This window comes from Taudactylus pleione, unplaced genomic scaffold (assembly GCF_031769625.1).
Source record: "Taudactylus pleione unplaced genomic scaffold, aTauple2 ptg000016l, whole genome shotgun sequence".
NCBI lineage: Eukaryota > Metazoa > Chordata > Amphibia > Anura > Myobatrachidae > Taudactylus > Taudactylus pleione.
This window is the reverse complement of record NW_028284418.1, coordinates 22077897-22104185: the sequence shown is the minus strand read 5'-3', so window position 1 is coordinate 22104185 and position 26289 is coordinate 22077897. Positions and strand designations below refer to the sequence as shown.

General features: G+C 45.9%; 1 protein-coding gene across 1 annotated transcript in view; it reads right to left on the bottom strand.

Annotated features, from left to right (window-relative positions):
- Positions 1–25885, bottom strand: part of TOM1L1 (target of myb1 like 1 membrane trafficking protein) — a 202183-nt gene extending 176298 nt beyond the window's left edge. Inside the window, exon 1 of the mRNA XM_088473337.1 lies at positions 25783–25885. Coding sequence (XP_088329463.1) covers positions 25783–25840 — 58 coding nt within the window. The 5' untranslated portion in view covers positions 25841–25885. The remainder of the gene's footprint in view (positions 1–25782) is intronic.
- Positions 25886–26289: the final 404 nt, after the last annotated feature.

Sequence of the window (26289 nt, the reverse complement as noted above, 5' to 3'; positions counted from 1 at the left end):
AATTTGTCCCCTCTGGAATCCACCATTACAGGTGCCTCTTTAATTTTTACACGTAATTGATGGTAAAAGGTCTTTCAAGTAGAATTTCTAGTTCATTTTAATGGACATCATCTTTTCCACATCTTGGGGAAGTAGTCTCAGGCCGATCACTGACAAGGTTCCCGGCTGTGCTGAAAACTCTTTCTGAGTACACACTGGAAGGTGGGCAGCTCAAGTAGAGCAAAGGCAGTTTTGTTTAAGGGCCTCCAAATTGCCTCTTTTTCCTGTCAGTAGTTATTTACAACTGTTCAGATCTGTGTCCGTTGGGAAGAAAAAACAATGTCCACTCCCAGCAGCAGGCATCACGCTCAAGAATTCTCAAGAAAGACACCACGTAAGACTTAAACCTTATATCTTAAATGTTGCATTTGCTACTCTGTTCCGCTTGTCCACAATATCTGCTCCGGTTAAGTGAACAGTGGGTACAACGGCAGTTTGAACTGAAGGCCACTATTTAACTAAGTTTTTTTTAATGTCCCTGTACAGGTTGGGAAATGCTTTTATGGAAGGTTTGTAAAGGATTATTTAAGTCAATTGTTTTTGGAAAGCACTCTTCCTGGTCCCTTTCTGGGATGAAAATCTACTCCTAGCCGCAGAAGCAGGCGCAGGATTCTTAAGAAAGACACAACGTAAGGCCTTAAATCAGGGGTAGCAAACCTCGGTCCTCGAGAGCTACTAACAGTTCATGTTTTCCAGACCACCTAGCTGGTGCAGAGGTGTATTCATTACTCACCAACATATTTGGAAAAATCCACAGGTGGAGTTAACTATTTATTACACTTGTGAGTCTGTGAGGAGACCTGGAAAAAATGCACTGTTGGTAGCTCTCGAGGACCAGGGTTGGCTACCCCTGCCTTAAATCATAGATCTTACACTTGTCCACATATCTGTGCTGGTTAAGTGGCACTTTGAGGCCACTAACTAACTGTTTTTTTTAAAGCATGGCCCTCAAGGATTCTTCTGGGGCAAGGACTGATGTGAATGTGTCAAATATTTTTTTGTAAATGCCTCCTCCCCTCCTCCTCTCTCTTATAAATTTTCTTCGTAATCAAAAAATTTAATAAAATTTACTACCAATCAACCCTTCCTGTCCCCACCCTGCCTTCAACTACATATATACTCCAACTCCCTCAGGCCTCTTGAATAATAAAAACATTTGTTTCCTGATGTGCCATGTTGGAAGTTTAACTGCCACGTGTTTGTGCCGCCCACTGCTGTCCCTTAGCTAAGTCATCCAGCTAGCTTGGTGCAAATTTTGTGCCTAAACTGGATGAAAACAATATACTGTAGTGAGCTGTGAGGTGGTCAAAATTGACTGGAAACGAGTGGAAATAAATGGTATTGAGGTTAATAATACTGTAGGAACAAAAACAGGCCCATTTTATGTGATTTTAGCTGTTTTTATGATTTATTAAGAAAAAATCCAGATCAAAAACCAAAACCCGAAAAACAAAAGACGGAGGTGAAGTTTTGGCAAAACCAATCCAGATCCAAAACCAGGGGAGATCCAAATCCAAAACCAAAACATGGGGGTCGGCACACATCTCTACTCTTACATACAGTTTTAGGACTGCACTGTCACCTAGGAGAATATTTTCTTAAAGTATCCCCTCCCCCTAAACAAAAGGACTACATAGGGATCCAGTTAACAGATGGAAAAGTTTTCCTAGGTGGCAGTGCAGCTTTAATGTAAGAGTTTTCCATTTGTTGCATTTAGTTCCACTTGAAGAGATTCTGTAAGTATTTCTCTATGATTTAATTCAGCTATATACATCTTAGCGGCAGTGATACTGTATGTACCTCCATATGATCTTATACCGTTCACTTCCATGCATTCTCCCTTCTTCCCTAGTAATATTATTTTATATTTACATATTTTACATTTCCTGGTGTGCTGTAACACTCCAGGGCAGCAAATAAGCCTGATATCAGCTAACAGGAGGTTTTACATTGGAGATTCAGTTATTTGCAAGCTTACTTCCTATGCATCACTGATGTTTAAATGAGTTGGGCAACATCGCAGTCCATCTGTGTTTGTGCTGTATTCTGCAATCTGTGCTGACAGTGACCCAAAACACAACAGTCCCTAATGCACAGAGGAGTATATACGTACATGCTGCTTGGGGCTGAAGATAGATCCTCGGAGAGATGACTTAACATCTATTGACTCGACAATAAAGAGGAGAGATACACAAATGAGAAACTTCATAGGCAGACAGAAGAAGGAAGCGTTGATGGATCTCTCACAAATATAAAACATAACATGACACGGTAGTGTAACCCGCATCCCAAAATTAAAATGGCCTTTTCATAATATAAAAATCTGATAATGCATTTTTGCAGTCACACTCAGAACAAATTACCAGTTACACTGACATATTAGGTTTTATTACCATAACCTGTGCTAGCCATAATATTATAGGATTGTTTGTAGCATATATCTGCCTTTATTAGGGGTGTACTTCAGTTTTCAACAATCAGATTGTCAACAATGAGAAGATGAGAAGGGGCGTGATATGTATTACCGCCGGCCGCATGGTTCAAATCCCGACAATGGAGGAAATCCAGATCATCCTAAAGGTAAGTATAAACTAATCTAATTCTACCCCCTAACCCTAACCCTCCTTTAAGGTGCCTAACCCTAACCTCCCCCCCCTGTGCCTAACCCTAACCCCCCCTCTAAGTGCCTAAACCTAACCCCCCCTTCCCCGCTCCCTCTTAACCTAAGTCCCCCGGGGGGTGCATAACCCTAAACCTCCCCCTGGGGGTGCTTAACCCTAACCCTCCCTCCCCCTAGCCTAACCCTAACCTCCTGGGGGGGGTGCCTAACCCTAAGTCCCCCCTGGGAGCCCTAAACTTAACCCTCCCCCCCACGGCTGTCTGCTGCAGCATCCGCTCGATCGGGATGCCGGGCGCTGGTCTCCCAATGTCGGTCAAATGACAGGCGTCTAGATTTAGATGCCTGTCATTCGTCCCTAGTCAGGATTACAGTGTCTGGAAGCCAGCGGTTGGCATTTAGACCGTCGGCTTCCGGACTACATCCCGTGAGATGGGGTACAGGCAGCAATATTTAGAACCTAGCATGCTTATATGGTAGTTGTTTATTACTAACAATTAGTTATATAGCACATACATATTATGCTGCCCTTTACAAAGGACATTTGGCCATTCACATCAGTCATTATACCTGTGTAGCTTAAATCTGTGGCCCCCATTTACTAACGAGTTTTATCACCAAAACGAGTGATACATTTCACTGTGTATGATAAATGCTGCTCCAGCCAATCAGCTCCCAACTGTCATTTTTCTAACAGTTGACAGTTGGGAGCTGATTGGCTGGAGCACCATTTATCATACACAGTGAAATGTATCACTCATTTTGGTGATAAAACTCGTTAGTAAATGAGGCCCATTCCCTACCACATATACATTACACACTAGGGTTAATTTTTGTCGGGAGCCTATTAACACAGTACCAGTGTATTTTTGGATTTTGGGAGGAAGCCAGAGTACAGTACCTGGAGGAAATTCACGCAAACAAGGGCAGAATATACAAACTCCACACATTTAGGGCTGTGGTAGTAATTGAACTCAAAACTAGGGGTGTGCACCGGCCACTTTTCGTGTTTTGTGTTTTGGTTTTGGATCTGGATCTTTCTTCGTGTTTTGGATCTGGATTGGTTTTGCCAAAACCACCCTTACGTGTTTTGGGTTCTGGGTTTTGTGTTTTGGATCTGTATTTTTTTGAAAAAAAAGCATAAAAACAGCTAAAATCACAGAATTTGTAGGTTTTTCTGCTCCTATGCTATTATTAACCTCAATAACCTTAATTTCCACTCATTTCCAGTCTATTCTGAACACCTCACACCTCACAATAGTGTTTTTATGTCCAAAAGGTTGCACCGAGGTAGCTGGATGACTATGCTAAGCGGCACGAGTGGGCGGCACAAACACGTGACCCATCTTGGCGTGACACTGCAGTGGCAGACATGATGGCAGTTTGAAAAACTAGGCCCCAAACTGTACATAATGCAAAGAAAAAAAAGAGGTGCAAGATGGAATTGTCCTTGGGCCCTCCCACCCACCCTTATGTTGTATAAACAGGACATGCACACTTTAACAAACCAATCATTTCAGCGCCAGGGTCTGCCACACAACTATGGCTGAAATGATTGGTTCGTTTGGGCCCCCACAAAACAAGCTGGCAATTAATCTGTCCCTGCACAAACTGGCTCTACGGAGGCAAGATGTCATCCTCATCCTCCTCATCCACCGATTCCTCACCCTCTTCAGTGTGTACATCCTCATCCTCACAAAGTATTAACTCGTCAGCACTTGAATCCACCACCACAGGTCCCTCTGTACGTTCTGGAGGCTGGTCTCCCTGGAAGAGCTGATAATTCATTTTGATGAACATCATCTTCTCCACATTCTGTGGAAGCAACCTCCTATGCCTTTCGCTGACAAGGTTCCCGGCTGCACTAAACACTCTTTCGGAGTACACACTGGAGGGGGGGCAACTCAGGTAAAATAGAGCCAGTTTGTACAGGGGCCTCCAAATTGCCTCTTTTTCCTGCCAGTACAGGTATGGACTGTCTGACATGTCTACTTGGATGCTGTCACCGATGTAATCCTCCACCATTCTGTCAATGGTGACAGTATCATATGCAGTGACAGTAGACATGTCAGAAATTGTTGCCAGGTCCTTCAGTCCGGACCAGATGTCCAAACTTGGTCCTGCCTGCCCTGCATCACTGCCAGCGGGTTGCTTAGGATACCCAAGTTCTTTCCTGGCCGCCCCAGTTGCGGGAGAAAATGAAGAAGGAGCTGTTGACGTGTCACGTTCCGCTTCAGCTGACAGTGTGTTCACCAGCAGGTCTTTGCACCTCTGCAGGCTTGTGTCGGCTGGAAAGAGAGACACCACATAGGCTTTAAACCTAGGATCGAGCACGGTGGCCAAAATGTAGTGGTCTGATTTCAACAGATTGACCACCCTGGAATCCTGGCAAAGCGAATGAAGGGCTTCATCCACAAGTCCCACATGCCGAGCGGAATCGCTCCGTCTTAGCTCCTCCTTCATTTTCTCCAGCTGCTTCTGCAAAAGCCTGATGAGGGGAATGACCTGACTCAAGCTGGCAGTGTCTGAACTGACTTCACGTGTGGCAAGTTCGAAGGGCTGGAGAACCTTGCACAACACGGAAATCATTCTCCACTGCGCTTGAGTCAGGTGCATACCCCCTCCTTTGCCTATGTCATAGGTGGATGTATAGGCTTGAATGGCCTTTTGCTGCTCCTCCGTCCTCTGAAGCATATAGAGGGTTGAGTTCCACCGCGTCACAACCTCTTGCTTCAGGTGATGGCGGGGCAGGTTCAAGAGTGTTTGCTGGCGCTCCAGTCTTCGGCACGCAGTCGCTGAATGGCGAAAGTGGCCAGAAATTTTTCGGGCCACCCAAAGCATCTCCTGCACGCCCCTGTCGCTTTTCAGAAAATTCTGCACCACCAAGTTTATTGTGTGAGCAAAACATGGGATGTGCTGGAATTTGCCCAGATGTAAGCCACTGGGCGATGATTTCCCTCAGTTTCTCTAAGAGGTTGTCGGCGGTGTGCCTCTTACTGAAACCGGTGATACACAGCGTAGCCTGCCTTGGAACGAGCTGGCGTTTCTGAGATGCTGCGACTGGTGACGCTGCTGCTGTTGCTGCGTAAGGTGATACATCTACCCAGTGGGCTGTCACAGTCATATAGTCCTTAGTCTGCCCTGTTCCACTTGTCCACATGTCCGTGATTAAGTGGACATTGGGTACAACGGCATTTTTCAGGACACTGAGGACACTTTTTCTGACGTTTCTATACAGTCTCGGTATCGCCTGCCTAGTGAAGTGGAATCTAGACGGGATTTGGAATCGGGGACACACTACCTCCATCAATTGTCTAAATCCCACTGCACTAATGGCGGATACCGGACGCACGTCTAACACCAACATAGCAGTCAAGGCCTCAGTTATACGTTTTGCTTCAGGATGACTGCTGTCGTACTTCATCCTCCTCGCTAAGGACTGTTGGAGGGTCAATTGTTTAGTAAAAGTAGTGGTGTTCCTACTTCCTCACTGGGATGATGAACGACTCCCAGCAGCAGCAACAGCAGCAGCGGCAGCAGGAGGCGTAGCAATGCAGGATCCTCCGGAGGAATCCCCGATAGGAGAGTCAGTCATGCCAGTGACATGGCCTGCAGGACTACTTCCGATCCTGACTAAGGAGGAAATTGACGAGGAGGGAGTTGACGGTGTGGTTTGCAGGCGCTTGGATACAACAGGACAACGGGATTTAGGTGTCCCTGGACTGCTTACGGTCTTAGCCAAAGTTTCTGAACTTGACAGTAACTTATTATGAATGCGCTGCAGGTGCCGTATAAGGGAGGATGTTCCTAGGTGGTTAACGTCCCTACCCCTACTTATTCCACCTTTACATAAGGTACATATGGCAAGACAGTTGTTGTCCGGATTTGGATAGAAATATTGCCAGACCAAAGAGGTGGAATGTTTGGTCTTCTGCCCAGGCATGACCGTGATGGGCTTTTTCATCCCACGGACAACAACTGTCTCCCCCGGAGCCTGATTTAAACAAACCACATCACCATCAGAATCCTCCTCGCCAACTTCCTCCTCAGCGCCAGCTACACCAGTATCCTCATCCTGTTGTACTTCAACAGTGACATCTTCAATTTGCATATCAGCAAGTGGACTGTGGGTGCTCCTTTCAGCACTTGCAGGGGGCGTGCAAATGGTGGAAAGAGCCACCTCTTCCCGTCCAGTGCTGGGAAGGTCAGGCATCGCAATCACCACCACACTTGGACTCTCCTTGGGGATTTGTGATATCTTCTTAGAAAGCACAGTTCTTTGCTGTGCTTTTGCCAGCTTAACTCTTTTGATTTTTTTAGTGGGAGGAGGGCTTCCATCGTCATGTGATGCTGAACCACTAGTCATGAACATACTAGGGATCGACCTTAGCTGTTCCTTGCCACTCCGTGTCGTAAATGGCATATTGGCAAGTTTACGTTTCTCTTCAGCTGATTTAAATGTTTTTTCAAGGTCATTTTCCTGAACTTTGTCATTTGGGATTGTATGTGCCCTCTATTATGACATTGGGCATCGGCCTTGGCAAACGACGTTGATGGCATGTTATCGTCTATGTTATAACTAGTGGCAGCAGCTTCAGCACTAGGAGGAAGTGGTTCTTTATCTTTCTCTATTTTATTTTTATCGGAGAAAGTTTGGTCCTCCATTTATGTTATATCGATTTGATATATACGTGCGGCTAAACACAGAAAATATTTTTTTATTTTTGCTGGAGAGTAGTGCACTTTGTGGGTTACACCAGCCTTTAAGAAATGAGCCAGCCGGCTCTTTACTTATGGGACACAGGCGCACGCTTGGCGCTGCTCCTTTGTTGATGCACGTGCGGCTACTGCGCACTCAATTCACAAACACAGAAAAAATATTTTGTTATTTGGTTTGTAGTGTACTTTGGGGGTTACAGCACCCTTTAACGGTCAAGCCAGCCGGCCCTTTACTTATGACACAGGCGCACGCTTGGCACTACTTTGTTGATGCACGTGCGGCTACTGCGCACACAATTCACAAACACAGAAAATAATTTTTTTTTTGGTTTGGACTGGAGTGTACTTTTGGGGTTACAGCACCCTTTAACGGTCAAGCCAGCCGGCCCTTTACTTATGACACAGGCGCACGCTTGGCACTACTTTGTTGATGCACGTGCGGCTACTGCGCACACAATTCACAAACACAGAAAATAATTTTTTTTTTGGTTTGGACTGGAGTGTACTTTAGGGGTTACAGCACCCTATAACGGTCAAGCCAGCCGGCCCTTTACTTATGACACAGGCGCACGCTTGGCACTACTTTGTTGATGCACGTGCGGCTACTGCGCACACAATTCACAAACACAGAAAATAATTTTTTTTTTGGTTTGGACTGGAGTGTACTTTGGGGGTTACAGCACCCTTTAACAGTCAAGCCAGCCGGCCCTTTACTTATGACACAGGCGCACGCTTGGCACTACTTTGTTGATGCACGTGCGGCTACTGCGCACACAATTCACAAACACAGAAAATAATTTTTTTTTTGGTTTGGACTGGAGTTTACTTTGGGGGTTACAGCACCCTTTAACAGTCAAGCCAGCCGGCTCTTTACTTATGAAACAGGCGCACGCTTGGCACTACTTTGTTGATGCACGTGCGGCTACTGCGCATACAATTCACAAACACAGAAAATATATTATTTTTTTAGCACTTGGGGGGAGCACCCCTGATGGACAGAGCACCCCCTGGACAACACTACTACTACTTTATTTTTTAGCAGTTATCTGTTCTTACCTGTGCACATAATAAATAGATATGTTATACCGATTTGCAACATTTATATAAATTAACTAAAACTAGCTACGATGTTCTGACGTGTGGGTGTGTCAGCTGTTATTTATTTTTTCTGATTTACCTATTTAGAATTGTGTAATATATTACAAACCTGCCAACCTAACTTCTTTTCTACCCTGTGATAATACTCCTCCAGCTTTTAATATAGGATGAATTAACCAGATGGCTTTAAAAATGCATTTCTTTAACATTAATTTACTTGAAATACCAGGGACTCACAAAGAAAATATTCATAAACATTTAACTTTCATTAGGTGACTTCTCTGTCTACATAGATCAATGCGTTTCAAAGTCACATTTACTCGCTTGGTTGTGCAAACAGCTGCTGCAGCCTACACCCATTATTTACACAGCTAGTCAAAATCACATAGCACTAGGTTCTTTGTGTTGAGCAACATATAAGATGACTAATACAAATTAATTTCTAAGTCACCATTTGTTTTAGTACATGTATTGCCAAACAGGGAAATGTGATGATGTCGAAAAGGAATGTACGTTAATAGGAAAAATATTACAATATACTTTAGGTTTGGTCATGGAATGTTGCTTGTGACCATAGGGCAATGACATCTTGCTTAATTTGTATTTTTTTTAAGTGCACAGTATTCACAAAAGTAATTGTAATTGTAATTGTAACAAACGAAACAAAAGATTGTATAGAATGGGAAATAAGTGAACTCAGCTGCGATTACGCACGGAGGTCTGCTGCGAAAATATGCTATTGAATGCAATCGCGATGCTGTCGCACAGCCAGCAGACACCCACTACCGCCCACTTCTGCTACCTCACATCCGTAATACCTTGCAAGCCTGCGTAGACATCGGTAACATTGTATAACATCGGTCCCTCATGCACATTTACAGCAGGTCTGATCTTACTCAGAAATTGCTAACCTCGTTGTACGAGTACTCAGGCTGTGTATGCCATCGCAGTGGATAATTTATGCACGCCCATGCAACGGCGTTCAAACAAACAGGCACGTCTGCATTTCTCCGACCACTCCCCCTTCACCACCCCCAAATGCTGACCTCCCGTGATTTACCCTGCGATGGCTGTCTTTCTGCATGTGTGATTGCAGAGGGATTGCAATGCTCACTCACGCACGATGCAAACGCATGCGCTCAACGCACCATCGACCAATTTGCGTACGCTGTTACAGTGGCGATCCATGATGAATCAGGCCCATAGTGAGATAAAACTCTAGGACCTGGGGCTGCTAGTCAGTGAACACATCAAGGGGGTGGGGCCTGCGGTACCTAGGTTATGTAAGTGACCTATACGTCATGACATGAGAAGATGGGTGGTCCTTATTGTTCTTGAGTTACTGCCTCATTGTGGGCGGTCTCTTTTGCTGGAAGATGTTGAACAGAGAAGTACTCTGCATGTTGTTGTCCGGCATTTAATAAATTGTGCTGTGTGGTTTATTTCTTTCTTCTTTTCTCTCTATTTTTCATCACTTTATTTTCAAACCTGTACTTAATTCTTACTTTCCTGTATTTCTATTATATATTTGATTCATCTTTTCACATTTTTTCTGTCCCCCATTTTCTTTCCTGTTACGTCTCTCCCACACTGCGTAGTGCGTTTACCTTTCCATTACTTGGAGGATGTCAGAAGGAGCAGTGCAGGGGTAGCTAGCTCAGTGGGGCCTAGCTCTAAGGGATCGGGTCTCGATCTGCAACGTGTCTGTGTCACCCCTTCCCAGAGGCAGGATTTCTGGTTCTGTATTATTGTCCACTACTGTTGGCTCGACTCGGTTGTATCTGTTAGTGATAGCGATGCTCGTTTGGACATGGCCGCGACAGGGATTTTGGATTGTGTGCCCATGGTCAGAACTGATGCTCTGGTCATGAGGAGATGGATCCCAGTGGGATGGGGTGCGCTTCATCAGGGTCTCGCTTGGATCTTGGAGGATCATTGTGGCCTGCATCTCTGGGTGAGTTGGCATTGTGGCACTCAGTTGCTGGGTCGGAGGCGCTTGGATTGCCTAGGCCTGGATCTGACAGTACAGGCAGGGGCCATGGCACACCAGCTCGTGGACGGCGAGGCCAGTTCAACTGCCTGGCAGATCCTATGCTGGCGCTGTGTTTCTGGGTTGAATCACTTCACCGGTTAGGTCTGGTTCTCGGAGAGTGTCTGCTAGAATTAGGACGTGCACTCCGCAGGGCTTGGATGCAGCTACAGTGTCTTCACGGTGTGCTGTGGGAAATCAGCTGGCAACTAAGCTATCGCAAGCAATAAGTATGTCAGGATGCAGCCTGGGATCGGCCGCTACTCACTTCCGCGCCGGCGTCCTTAGGCTTAGGTGTTCAATCGCTGGGAGTGGAGATGAGTGGTGGCTGAGTATTTTCCCTGGGGTCTGCTAGGGCTTTCGTGCGTGCGTCCTGGTTCCCGTGGTCCTGCCGGGCCCTGGTAAAGAAGAGGCATGGCCTAATCGCGGGAGGCGTGGCCACGTCCCCTCGAATAGAAAAGTAAAAAAAAGAATAAATTTGCAGCACCGCGTAGTGGCACTGCGCGCCGGGGAGGGGGGCGCTGCGAACCCCTCAGCCCGGCACAAAGCCAGGGGGGTGCGATCAGTGTGATCACTCCCCCCCTCAGGCATAGGAGATTGCTCACAGCTGCTAAGCAGCAGCCACAGCAATCCCCCACTGCATCTCAGCACACGCTGTGTGCTGGGAGATAGTGTGGAGGGAGGGGGGGCGGCGCTGGACCCAGGCCCCCGCCGGGCCCCTCTGGAAGCCCGGGCAAATTGTACCCACTCCCCCCCTCTCGGCGCCCCTGCCCGTTGTGACGGGCATGGAAGCAGCCATGTTGGTCCATGTCACCTGACTAGTCTCTCCCAATGGTAGTCCTGCGGTCACTCAGCTGATCTTCTGATCCTATGACCAACTACCTAAAGGTATTAAGTCAGACTCCAGGAACAGGAAGCTGCTGTTCATCCTCACTTTCCCTGTGACTATGATGCCAGTATTTGTTCCAGGTTCTAGGTTACTTTCTTAGCGTATACCACACCTACAGTAGTCTGCGTCTGGCTCTTTAGTACCATTGGAGCCAGCTTGAGTCTTTGTCTCCTGTGCCTTCCTGAGCATATCCACATCTGGATTCCTAGTGTCTTATTTTGTTTCACCCCTAGTCCTGCCTCAGTTTATTCTCCTGTTTTATCAGCTCTGGTTCATTTACTAAGTTTCCTGTGCCTCCCCCTGTACTGTTACCAAGCACTAGGTTCAGTAGCTTTCCTTGCATCTGAGGCCCTGATTCAGAGCCGCTCGTAAGCGGCCACTCATTCGCTCCGAGCGATGTTCGCACAACTGCGCATGTGTATGGGTCATAATGCGCATGCGCCAACCAGTCATTGTGGTCGGAAATTGAGCGCTCGCAAAATAGCGAGTGCCTGCTAATTTGAGTGACAGGATGAGGCGTTTGTGGGTGGTAACAGGGGAAGGTGCTTGAAAACGGGGAGCGGAGATTCGAACGCAGGCGTGCCAAACAGTCAAAACGGGTATTTTAAGGGTGTGCATAATTAACAAAGCAGCGTCATCGACCACGTCACTTGGTTGTTTCTTAGCCTGAACTGTTCGCATGATTGCGGTAGGAAAATCCAACCATAAGCACTGCGAGCAGTTCAGACGCCTTTTGATGTACTCGATTAATCATATAAATAGCGGAGATGACGTAGGATGCGAGCGGCCAGGGGGCGTCTTTTTAAAATAGCGAGCGCATGTTTCGTTCGCTCGCTCAGACATAGAGGCGTCAACAGACTGCAAAGAGCGAGCACTCAATTTAAATAGCCGGCCCCTTTTTCTGAACGAGCGAGCGCAAATAGCGTCAGGCTCTGAAATCAGGCCCTGAGTTTCCTACACAGCTACTGTATTCTGAGACTGAATCTTCAGTGTATCAAGTTCACTACCTGCACCTGAGTTCCCTGCACAGCCACTTGTACTCTGTGATTGTTTTTACAGTACTGTATATCCAGGGGCGCCAAGGGGGGGAGTGGGTATATATGCCCAGGGCATGGCAGGGGCCCCAGGCCCCTGGAAGCACACTGCCTTTATTTTTTTATCAGCCACTTCTCAATCCATTGCTGGCGGTGGCGGCGGGGAGGTGGGTGGCTGGGCTGGGCGGATCAAGTCTCTGTCACCGACCGCATGATCGCACACTGACACTGTCACTAGTGTCACTTCTCTCTTACATGCTGCAGCCGCACCGCTGCGGAGCTAATGGACTCGCGAGATGATGACATCATCATATCACGAGACGCTCATCATTAAAAGGCAGCGCGGCTCTGTGCGGGATCGGTGGGCGGGGCCTGAGCTGAGGGATTACACACTACGCAGACGAGGTGACCGTGGGCATCCATATTGTTTGTGTGGCGATGGCAGCACTTGGCAGACAAGGGTGAGTGACTGTTGAGACTGGCTGAAGCCTGCACTGCACTGAAGGGAAGAGCCTGAGCGCGCCACTGACTGTCTTTGCTGTGCTGTGTGTGACAGTGTGAGTCTCAGAGTCACTGTCTATGACTGTCCAATAAGTAGTACAGATTAGATTTATATTATATATATATATATATATATATATATATATATATATCTCTACATATGTGTATATATATATATATATATATATAAATAAATAAAACATATATTACAGGTATATACTTATATAAATATGATATTATATATATATATATATATATATATTTATATAATAAGTATAAATGACATATCACATATACATATATATCATATTTATATAATAAGTATTTATCTAAAAATTTGTAAAATTTGTGTATAATATATATTACACACACATACTGTACCATTCCCGCTAGGCTGTTTTAGCGAGGCGTGGCTCCCTGCCCTCCTTCTGGAGGGCGAAAGCACCCTGCCCTCCTAGAGGGCAAAAAGCGCCCTGCTCTCCTTCTAGAGAGCAAAAAGCGTCCTGCCCTCACAGCCTGCGGGTGCCGTCTTCACCCGCAGGTAGCAGTGTCCCGCGGGAAGGGAAATGTGCGGTGACCCGGTCACCGCCGGTGACTAGACGCTGGGCGCATGCGCCCAGCATCTATTCTCCCTGTCAGCAGCGCTTGGGGGCTGCCCGGCATGCCCGTAAGTGCCGGGCACGCCCCCAGGAGTGACGAAAAGGTGACGTCTTATAGACATGCCCCCTTTTGAATAGCCACGCCCCCTTTTCAGGTGTGCGCACCTTCGTCGCGCTAAAGTGCCCTCTCTAGCTCCGGCAGCCTGCCTGCCGCCAGAGCTAGAGTGAACACTATACTGTCTATAGTGTTCTACACCCCCTCCAGGGGGAGGGGGAGGGGGGCCCTGGGAAGTTACTATTCTGGATTACTGTGGGTATGCGCGCTCCCAATACCTGTGGTATCCCATTAAAAAAAGTGGTCGCAGGGTTTTCAGCTCTGAAATCCCTGCGCCGCGTAAAAAAATAAATAAATTATTCTCCATTTACCTGCCCGGTGGTCTCCGGTGGTTTCCACGGATCCCGGTGGCCTCCCCTACATCTTCTCACTGGAAAGGGGGCTGCTGGGAGTCCCAGGGGCTGCAGTGAGGCACAAGGGTTGCTGGGAGATGTAGTTCTCCCAGTGGCCATTAGGGGGGTCACATTGACACTTGGGGGGGGGCACACATACCGGGGATCACACACACAGCACTCGTACACACACTGGGCCTGGTTCAGAGCCGCTCGCGAGCGTACAGTTCTTGCAAGCGGTCCAATGTTTTTTTTACTGCACATGCACTGCATCCGGCGTGCACCTGAGCGAGCCCCGCTGAGCGACTGATGTTCAGTCGCTATGAGTAGCACAGACGGTGTAATGGTAGCATTATTGCCTCACAGCACTGAGGTCATGGGTTCAATTCCCACCACGGCCCTAACTGTGTGGAGTTTGTATATTCTCCCTGTGCTTGCGTGGGTTTCCTCCGGGTACTCCGGTTTCCTCCCACATTCCAAAAATATACTGGTAGGTTAATTGGCTCCCAACAAAAATTAACCCGTGTGTGTGTGTGTGTGCATGTGATAGGGAACATAGGCCCTCATTCAGAGCCGTACGCTCTGAGCAGAGCGCACGCTCTGAATGAGGGCCGGGCTCCATTTTCATGGAGCGTCCTCCTGGACACTCGTATAGCTGTGGGTCACCACCCACAGGCTATACGAGCGTGCTTTGTGATGGCCGCGATGGTCGAGACCATCGCGACCATCGAAATTGCGAGCCGGAGCCTGCGGTTGAGGTTTTCAACCGCAAGCTCCGGAGTGATTTTGGCTCTATCAGAGCCAAAATCACTCCCACTGACATCACTAGTGATGTCAGTGGGCCGGCTTCTGACGGGAGGCGTTCCCGTGGGAACGCCCCCGTCAGGGAGGCACGCCCCCGGCACGCCCACCAAAGGGGGCGTGCTGTCAATCAACATTGACAGCACGCCCCCTTTGATCGGACACAACGAGCGAAGGACTTTCCTTCGCTCGTCGCGTCTGGCGCATGCGCACGACGGAGCTCCCTCCGTCGTGCGCATGCTCAGTGCATAACATCGACCCACTTGCGAGCGGACAGCCGCTCGCGAGTGGGTCTGAATCAGGCCCATAGAGTGTAAGCTCCACTGGGGCAGGGACTGATGTGAATGGCCAACTATTCTCTGTAAAGCGCTGCGGAATATGTGTGCGCTATATAAATAACTGGTAATAAATAAATAATAATAAATATGAGGCTCACTACTAGATGGGGCGCCTGTCGATGGTGAATGACAGCTCGCCCCGTTTTGTAGGCGGGTGGGGGGGGGTGGCTGTACAAGCGCACACGTTCCCTTAGGAACGCCTGGCATTTGAGGGCGGTCTTACTGACATCACTACTGATGTCAGTAGTGGATATCCTGCTCTATTAGAGCAGGAAGTCCACTCGGCCTTGCGGCAGCCTAGACCCTACCACAGGGTCTCGTCACAAGGCCGATGGTCGCTATTATCATGACGGACTCCTGGCCGCTCGCACAAGCTGTGGGTGTGCTCCCACAGCTTTGCGAGTGGCCGGAGCAAATAAAAAATAATAGCGCCCACAGACCTCACGAGGCGCTGCGAACAGGTCTGAAACAGCCCCACAGTCTCTCATACAGAAATACAAACACCGACACACACTGACATACTCACTGCTGCTGCAGGAGACAGGGTCCCGACACTGGATGCAGAAGACAGCACTTCGGAAGGTGAGTATTACAGACTAATTAAGTTAAGTGGAAACTTACAATTGCTTAATTAGTCATTAAAAGGGTGCCGCCGGCCAGAGCATTTCCCGACCTTTTTTCCTAAAATTGTGGATTTTAGGAAAAATTGGTCGTGGTCTGGAGGTGCGCAAAAAACCCCTCTCCCAGCGCTCAAAATAGGAAAAAACGAGCACCTAATTGAATAGCAAAAATCCCGCACCTACAGGAAAACCTCACAGGTGCGGGATATTTCATTTTCTTGCCCCCAATTGAATATGCCCCTCTGTGTCTGGATTCCCGAGGTTCCTTACACTACCCTGCTTCCAGATCTTTCAAGTTACGGAAAGCATCCAGTACCTGACCTTCCATTATTCATCATCACTCCCAAATAGTCTGTGCCTGTCCTCCTGTGTCACTTCTTGGTGTATCCAGCAACATCTCAGAGTGCATTCCAGTGCATCATTCCACTCATTATTGCAGTGACATTTCCTAGTCTTCTCATCAGTCCCAGGTACCTAACCAGAGGGCCGCAACCTGCTCACTCGGTGTGGCGAAACCCATTTCCCAACAGGAGGGGTCACTGGTGAAGACCACCGAGTGGTTAGACTTCGTGTATCTGGTTAGGTCTAGCCAACACCGGTACAACTGATCTTTATTGAGGACACTAGCACTGTCACTCCCCTCGCTGCCTCTTAGCCATCTTAACCCCCCGGCACCCTGTCCTCCTCAGAGGAATTCCTAGTTTTGGATCATGACAAAGTACAGCTGTCAGCATTGCAGTAACAGGGCAGTGCAATTTAAAATGAGGCGCGAAGGGATGATATGGCAGTAGAACCTGTACTGGAGGATGTGTCCCGTTTGGTTTCCCCTACAAGATCCTTGAATAACAGGCTGTTCCCGGAAAAGTTGGTGGGTTCGGCTACATCTGCAGAAGTTCTCATGGCTGTGGTTCCTGGTATTTCTAGTGAGTCAGATTCTGATCTGGATTGGGGGGTCTCTATGGCTTCTGGATTTTTAACCAGTTCAGTTTCACAGGCATCTGGTTCGGTTACTAAGCACAAAGGGCTAAATCAAGGGGTGCAAAAAGAAATCGCGTGGCAGGTGCAGTGTTCTCATAGTTACTCCACGTCCTCCTCTTCTTCTACTGACTTGGAAGCTAGTGAGGATGGAAAGAAGAAGAGGCATTGTAAACGCCTGCGCCGTTCTAGTAGTAGCAGCATGTCCTCTGAGGCAGGTCCTTTGGAATCAGTCCACTATGCTACTACTGCAGTGTTGCGTGGTCTGCGACCTAGGTGAGGGAGTGCATAAGAATGACATTAGTGAGGAGGCATACATGTCCTACTTGGGGCATGTATGTCTTAGCTGCATGTTATCTAGAGACGTGCCCAAAGGAGCACATTAATCTGATTAAGGGCCTGATTGAGAGCCGCTCGTAAGTGGCCGCTCGTTCGTTCCGAGCGATGTTTGCCCAACTGCGCATGCGTACAGATCGTAATACACATGCGCAAACCAGTCAGTGCGGCCGAAAATCGTTTGTTTGCTAAATAGCGAATGCCTGCTATTTTAAGTGACAGAAGGAGGCGTATGTGGGTGGTAACAGGGGAAGGTGCTTGAAAACGGGGAGTGGAGATCCGAACGCAGGCGTGCTTAAAGGTCAAAACGGGCGTTTTATGGGTGTGCATAATTAATACAGCAGCGTCATTGACCACGTCACTGGGTTATTTTATAGTCAGAACTGCTCACAAGATTGCGGTAGGAAAAACCAACCACAAGAATAGCGAGCAGTTCATACGCTGGTTGATGTACTCGATTAATCTAATAAATAGCGGACATGACGTAGGATGTGAGCGGCCAGGGGGCGTAGTTATCCAAAAAACGACCGCAAGTTTTGTTCGCTCGTTCAGACATAGAGGCGTGAACAGACCGCAAAGAGCGAACGGTTCATTTGAATAGCCACCCCTTTTTTTCTGAACGAACGACCGCAAATAGCGTCCGGCTCTGAATGAGGTCCTAAGTACTTTCACCTTATTCATGAGCTTGTGCATTCAGCAAGGAGGGCAGCATGGCACACTTATGATTAGGAATTCCGTAGAAAGCAGAACGGAAAGGAAATGAATACATTTTGTTACTAAGGATGTTGAGGTCTTTGTGGATATGAAGTAACCTCAGTGTGCACAGCAGAAAAGTGGACAGCAGCGGCACCCTGCGACATTGACCAAACCTTTGCTGTCAAAGACTGACCATGGAAAATGCTTTGCATTTACCAATGGCCAGTGCACTCTACTCTTGGCTCGCGGTGTCATTTTCGACACCTCTGCATTCGGTGTGGGGGTTCACACTGCAGGAATCCTGCAGCAAGCGGGGCCAGCAAATAGCATAGCCGTATCCCCACGGCTGCCAGTTCTAAGTAGAGCCCCAATGCCGGTGTAGGAAGAGAAATTGGCCGTCTGGCTTGACGTTACCCCTTTAACGAGCATGCTAATTTTTTAAGGGATGGGCTAGTTTATGGTTTTCCTCTGATTATAGTGGAGGTGCGCTTTTATCCACTAGGGACTTCAGTTAATGACGCCATTCTGGAATCTTTTTCGAGAGTAGTTTTTTTTAGTCATTTGAGAAGGCCTTGGACTTACTTTGTTCTTTTGGTCCTGGAGCCTTGTTGTATAAGAGAGATGTTGAGTCAGCTTTTCATTTGTTGCCCATTTATCCCCATTTTTTCCATTTCATGGGCTTCCACCTATGGTCAGGCTCCTATGTAGACAGGTGCCTTCTTATGGGATATTCGGTCTAATGTGCATACTTTGAGAAGTTTAGTACAGTAGCTTACTTCACTGGTGTCTCTCAGTGCGATCAGGTGACCAAGGTATTGCTCACTATCTAGATGATTTTCTCCTGATTAGTAGGGCTGGGTCTCCTCAGTGTGACAAACTGCTTTTCGATACTCTGGCTTTATTTTCTGAATTTAGTTTTCCTGTTGCACATAACAAGACAGCGGGCCCGGTGACAGTGTTGACTTACTTAGGTATTGAAATTGATACAATCACGGGTTGTTGTCGATTGCCTGAGGAGAAGGTTTTGCTCTTGTGGGATGAGATAGTTTTTGCCTTGGGGCATGGTAAGGTCACAATTAGCCAAGCGTAGTCGCTTCTTGGCCTTTTCAATTTGCTTGTCATATCATAGCCATGGGCAAAGTATTCTGTAGAAATCTTGAGCAAGGGTTCGGGGCCCATCCCATGTAATTCGTTTGCTGAGATTAAGAGGGAACTGTCAATCTGGGATCAGTTTTTAGCCACTTTTAATGGGGTAAGAATTTGGCCTTCTTGTCCTGCGTCCAATATTGCTCTACAATTGTTCACTGAAGCATTGGGTTCGACGGGCTTTGGGGCTTATTTGGAGGGCAGTTGGTGCGCTCCCCGTTGGCTCACCAAATGGCACACATTGGGTTTCGTGGGGAATTTGCTTCTTTTAGAACTTTTTTCAAATAATGGCTGCCCTGGAGCTCTGGCATGAGCGACTAGAGATTATGTGTGTCATTTTCTAGTGTGAGAATTTAGGCATAGTGCATGTAGTGAACAAACAGAGTATGTCTGGCTTGGACAGCCTTGCAGGAGTGGGAGAGTTACACATGGTTAAGACGTAATCAAGTTGAGTAAGCAATCTTTGCTTCTAGTCTTCATCTGGCGGTGTTATGTACAGAGTAGATCTCAGTCTTTGGTTGTGCAGTTTTTGGCTGGACTTTCTTATTTTACATTTCAGGGCACTGCAGGACTTCACCAAGTCCTTTTTGTTGATGTGGGTTATAAAGGATGGGAAGGGTGGTTTCGATTCCTCCAGATCCATGCAAGCCCATCGATCATTTTGCTGCTGCGTTATTTATTATCAGTTACTAATAGTGTATGTGATTCGTCTTATGAGGTGCTGTTTAGTTTGGCTTACGCTATGGCATTTCACGGGGCATTTCGAGTAGGATTACTTGTGGCTGTCTCCAGAAGAGCCCAGGCGCCTTTGTTGCTTAAACATTTGGGGCCAAATGTAATAGGGTGTCAGTTTCAGTAACAGTACAAATTCGCACCTTCTCGCATTTGTAAAAGGTGCAAGTTTGTTCTGTAAATGTAATAGCCTGCAAACCTTTCAGCTCAAGGCTACTACATATGTGAATTTCGGTGAGATTTTCTCTAAACTGACACCTTTTAATGCGACTAGCATTTAAAGGTGCAAATTATACAGAAGCCATTACAGATCAGTGAGATCCGTGATGGCTTCTGTTTGTGTTTATAAAAAAAAAAAAGATTTGCAGCATCTCCCCAAAAGCATAACCAGCCCCGGGCTTTATAAAGCCTGGCCTGGTTCTAAAAATACAGGGGACAAAATGCGTAGGGGTCCCCTGTATATTAAGAACCAGCACAGGGCTTTGTTGAACCGGCCCTGGTTGTGGAGAAACAGGGAACAAAACGAGTAGTACTGTAATCTCCATAACCAGTTTCCCCGGCCACAGCATTACCCCTGACCGCTAGTCAGCCCAGGCCGGGGATCCCTGGGGAGTTTGGACCACCCCAATAAAGGGGTCCCCCTCTCCAGGGCAACCCAGGCCTTTGCTGATAACCCAGGGCTATCCCCGGCACCCCTGGGCAGTGGGTGCTGGGTTGATGGTGTTATTATGTAGTGTAAAATAGATGTTTAAATATTGTCTTTAGCTGTGGTACTACATGTCCCAGCAAGCCTCCCCTGCATGCTGTTTCTTTTATTGCTGGACCATATTTAAAGAACATGTTCAACTTCTTTAAGTATAAATCATTCAAACTGTAATCTTCTTTAGTTTTCTTTCATAGTTTTCTTTCCAAGTATGTTGATTGTTGTTGTCGGAGCCACCTACAGTATACACTAGAATTTTTAAAATGTAAACTCTTAGGAGCAGAGCCCATTCCCCTCTGTATTTTCTGGATAATTATGTAATTATGTAATCTGAGCACTGTAATTATCTTATTATGTAGATTTGTAAAGTAATGTACTTGTCTGTTTTAGTCTGAGCGAATGGCAATTGTTGTATGTTTCATCCCTATGTATTCCCTATGATTTCCACAGAATACTACACATCACAATAATCTCTGCCACCACCAGGTGCCTTTGATTCCAGGCCCCCTACTTGCAGTGCATTACACTTGCAAGTATTTCTGAATCAGAAGTTCCCACCTAAGCAGTTATTTTTTTTAGCTCAAAGATACCAGCCAGTGTAGCTCCCCTCATTGGCTCATCCTATGTTCAGTGCAATCTTAGGATATTTTTCTATAGTACCTCCTAACACTTCTATCCTCTTGTACTCGTAGGATTAGTAATTTACAGTAAACCCACAAGTAATTGAAAGCACTACTGCAATAAATGTATGTATGCATAAACAGAGGCAAGGAGAGTGGGTCTTTGCATCTACTTGCACAATGACTAGTTACACCCATGGACCAACCATTCATGTTTTTTGTTATCAGGAGTGTGGATATTAGCAACATCATTGGCTGCCTTACCAAATCTGTGTAATATGCCTCCTGTTAGCTGACCGACCTGTAGCCAGACTGTTACTTTCTGCAAGTCTTGCAAGCCTCTCTCAGACCCCTAAGTACCGATGATCTATTTCTAACCATTGGCTATATGCTGTGTGGTGGTGACCAATCACATATATACTATTGACACTGCCGTGAATAAAAGATGGTCTTGATACACTCCAGGCAACTATGGTCCTGATTCACTACCGTACGCAATTGCGATTATGCATGCAATCAGCTGATTATTGCGTTCTGCGTATGCGTATATGTATCGCAGTGTGCATGCGCAAATTAGCTATTGCAATCAGGCCTGCGATCGCAGAGGCTATACAGACCCCTCATAATTGATTGACAGGAAGTGCCGTTTGTGGGTAGTGACGGGCGGGGGGTGGTCTGGGGAAACCAGACGTACCAATGTGTTTGCACGCCGTGCATAAATTAGCCACTGCGATGCCATACACAGTCTGAGGCCTGATAGTGTGCATGGTTCTTAGAAATTTCTGAGTAAGGTCAGAGCTTGTGTGCGTGAGGCTGTTATGGTACTCGATAGTACCGATGGTTTAGCTATTCCGCTAAGTATTACGGATGTGTGCAATGTAAAGTGGGCATCATTATGTAGTGCTGAGTTTGCATTGCGATCGCAATGGATTAGCATACTTTCGCAGTTGAACTGCGTGCATACGTATTATTGCGATCCGTGATGAATCAGGCCCTATATCTGTAGGTTGCAAACTGTGGTGAGATTTTTTTTCAGCTCATTAGGGGTAAAAAAAACAAACAAACAAACAAACAAACAATATGAACATTTCATATAAATCTGTGTTTAATACACAATCTTCATGGATCACATTACATTATGCTTTAGTGCTATGAGGCTCATTCCCCATGCTAAATCTGTGTCCTCCTCACAACATTACACTGCTCTTTCATTACCAAACACTATGCTACATCCGTCCTATGTTCTGCTCCTTGCTAGGTGTGCATACACTGGTTAGGTTTTTTTTTAAACATTTTCCACAGCTTCACTTCTACTACTGTAATATTCAGTGTCTACTGATTAATATTTTAAGATAAGCAGTTACTGCCTAGTGAGTTTACTATCTGACAGGGATTAACTGGGGCTGTACATCAGCCCTGACAGCCCGCCCTGTGCGCTCACGAAGGGCTTGGTTTAGTTTCAAGGGGGGCGTGCCGCGAGTCACAGGGGCCTGGCCTAGCGACACGCCCCCCTATCTTCCCGGCCCACTGCCACCACCCCTACCCTGCTCCCAGAGGTAATAGCATGTATCCAATGGCATAGGGTGGAGGGTGGGGATACCCCTGCCCTCCTTGAACCGGCCCAGAGACCATCGTCCCTTCTGACAAATGCCAGAAGTACTAGATGGCCAATCTGGCCTGAAATGTATTTGAATGACGACCAGAAGAGTTTTATAATATGTGATCCACATTTTTAATACATTGAATAATTACAAATGAGCAATGTCATCATAAATGCACACATTCTCAGTGCAACAGAACAGCTGACTGGAGCCTTTGAGGCAAATGTGAAATTTGCATCTTGTTTAACTTTATACAGTATATACATGATGTCTTGATTATTGTTTTGCTCAGTTGATACATTTAGTGTATTGTTTTCAGCCTATAGTGTCATGTGTCTCATTGCACAGTACCAACAACACAATGTATTATGTGTTCAATAAACAGTAAATCAATAAAATCAGAATCACAAGTCTACCTTGTACATGACATACATTTCCACTAACACATTTACAATGGCTGTTTTGATATTTACAATGAAGTTGCACTGTGACAGCACATAAATAAAATGGAATTTAAAATCCCCTCCTATAAAACAGCTACCTATACATATAGAATTATTTGTATCCTCTGTGTCTATCCAAATAACAAATTGTAACAGTGAGGGAGCTGACAGGTCTATTCTAATCATGCACTTTCACATTACTAGTCCACTGAGCGCTGTATGCAGTAGTGATCACATGGCTAGGAACCTAAGGTAATGACTGTGGCCTCCACATATCTGGAATATAAGGGAAGGGTAAAGAAAGACTCTTATCTGCTCTGGAGTAAAGCATTTTACATCCAGCACATTACTTAGTTACTTAGCAACATTACAAGTGGAATAAACTAACACTCTACCAATAGTTTAGTTGGAAACGAAACTGTTGGAAAACCAGCTACTGCAACTAATTTATACTTTAGCATTATAGCTAATATTTGTATTTATTTTTTAGTAGCAACAGCAAACCCTGGCAGAACATGTGCTACTAGGAGGTAATCAGCCTATGTTCTCTTTATACAGCACAGACACCACTGACCAATTGGACCTGGTATGCAGTGACCTTCAGCAAATCCATTATATGGGCCCACTATAGAGTAACAATGCTATAATCACACCTCTATAAAATTGCTCTTGTGTTATACTGTACATACTACAGGGACCCACCATAGCAGGTGTATAACAGTGGATCCTTTGTCAGTTTTCATTCAGTCCAAGCCTTCTACAAGATTGCATAGTGAAATGCATATTACTTGGCACTGTTTGGCAGGCCTAGAGACAGGCTGTGAATATTCAATCCTGCCAATGCTAGAGATGTTTCAGGAAAATAGTTTTTGTCCTATATATGTGTAGGACCAAATCTGACAGAGATCTGTTTGTTCATCCTCAGTGCATGGCTAATTTAAGCTGCAGGTAAACAGTACAAAAATTAAGTCAAATAAAGCAATATTTGCCCCCATTCTAGAATGAGAAGACTGTATCACAGACCGAGCGGGATCTGTATGAAACCTTCTAAAGAGTGGAGAAGTAGATAAGCTGCCCATACCAACCAATCAGCTTCTAGCTAACATTTATCATGCACATGATAGGTAGACGCAGATTGGTTTCTATGGGCAATTTCTCCACTTGTCTGCTTCAGCACTCTCTAGAAGGTTTGATACATTTCTCCGAGAGTCCAGTGCTCAAACAGGGTCTTCCGAGACTCTTCCTAATAATGACATCCCAGTGTCCTAAAGACAGTTGTGATGATCTGTGTCATTCCACCTTCCGCATGTACTATCATGCTTGATAATGATCTGATTGATTTTGATTGTATTATTATTGGCTATTGCAGTGATTTTCATGCCACACACTGATATTGAACTACTTGCCTCATATTGGGTGGATAATCATAAGGACCACCATAACGGTCATATTCATGTAGTAATGGTAGCCCAAGTGTTACTCTGATCCAAATCATTTTCCTTTGTTTTATGTATTGTATGTGTATATATCTTTCAACAGTTTCTGTATTTGTATCATGATTCTTTCAGGACTCTGTTTCAAAGGTAAGGTAGGGACAATGTAAACATACTGTATTCATTCACTACTTAGTATGTTGTCTGTTCCTGTATATTATCAGTATTTTAAAGTATTCAGCAGATAATGCTGAGGCCAGGATGTACTAAAGGAAAAATGCTGTGAAAACCCCGAAAACAGGGTTTTTACCGCATTTCCATATGTACTAAGCCCCGGCCGCACTTTTATCGGTGCAGAGGGTAATGCCAGAAAAACCTGGCATTACCCTATAGAAGCCTATGGGCTTCTTACCGCACTCTGCACCTGACACTTTGCCGTAGCCTTGCAGCTCCGCCGTTGCCCAGCGCTGGCTCCCACTCACCTGCTCTCCATGGTCGCCGGCCCGCGCTCCTCCTGGGTCCTCCACCTCTTCCTCCTAATCTTCTTCCAGGTGCAGGGAGGAGGAGGAGCCAGGGGCTTCCTGCACAGATGACCAGCAGGAAGCTCCCGGGGCTCGGAGGGGACGGGGTCCCACAGAGACCCCGTTACCCGGCATCGGCTGCTTCTCAAAGGGCAGCTCTTATCGCAAGAGCTGTCCTTTGCGAAACTAATCACATATGTTAGTACATATGCGATTAGTAAGGTTGCGGTGACTGGCGGAATGGTCACCGCAACTTTAGTACATCCTGGCCTGAGAAGTTTACTTGCTGTAATTTTTCATTGCATCATATTATGCTGTAATTTGCTAACATAAATCATTACTAGTTAAACCTAAATTGGTAGCATACTAATTAATGTTCAATTTGGATTACATATACTGTACTGCAATTTGTGTCTCCAATAACAATAGGGCACCTAACACTTGGTTGCTTACGCTCTGTTGCATATCTAGATGTTATAGTCACTAATGTAGCATTGTATATTATCCATGTCCTATATTGTATTGTAAGTCACTTGTCAAATTATTTGTTTATGTACTGTGTAAGGCGCTGCGGAACGCTTGTGGCACCATATAAATGAAGGATAATAACAATAATAATAATAATAATAATAATAATAATAATACACAGAGGCTGACATTTGTTGAAGAGGAGTATTTTAAATACAAAAATAATTATGTTTTATTTAAAATATATTACATTTAACCCTATATGCAACTGAGTTGCAAGAGTGATGTGACCATAAGATATAAACAAAAAAAAAACATAGGCATCCCCACGCACCACCTACATCATTGAGGATTGAAGAACCTCTGTCACTACTTACCGATGAGCTGTCCAACTGGCGTAATAAAGGGATCTTTCACAGTTTTGCCAAAAGCCATGATTGTATTGTGACCCGGATCCTGCAGTCATTAAACTCTCGCCAGTTAATCCATATGCATTCAGTGTGAAGAGAAGTGTGCTTATCAGTAAATTACCTGACTCAGGAGAAGGGGCGGGGGAGGACATGGGTGTAACAGAAACCTTGGAAGCAGTCACAGGTAACACACACAGTGAATGGACTGTGACTGTCACGTGGGAATGTTCTGTACTCTGTTAACTGCAGGGAAGTTCAGCTATCTTCTCCCAGAACAAATACATAACAAGGGAGTGGGAAAAGTAACTCCACAATTCCTATGGATCTAAAAAGGATTCATTGTAGTTGATTTCTTTGCACAGTTGTGTTGCAGTATGACTACAACATACTGCACAGCTATATTTTTGAACAATTTCTTTGTATTTATTTCACAAGGTGACTCCCACAAATGAAACTACACTATGGAGCATATTG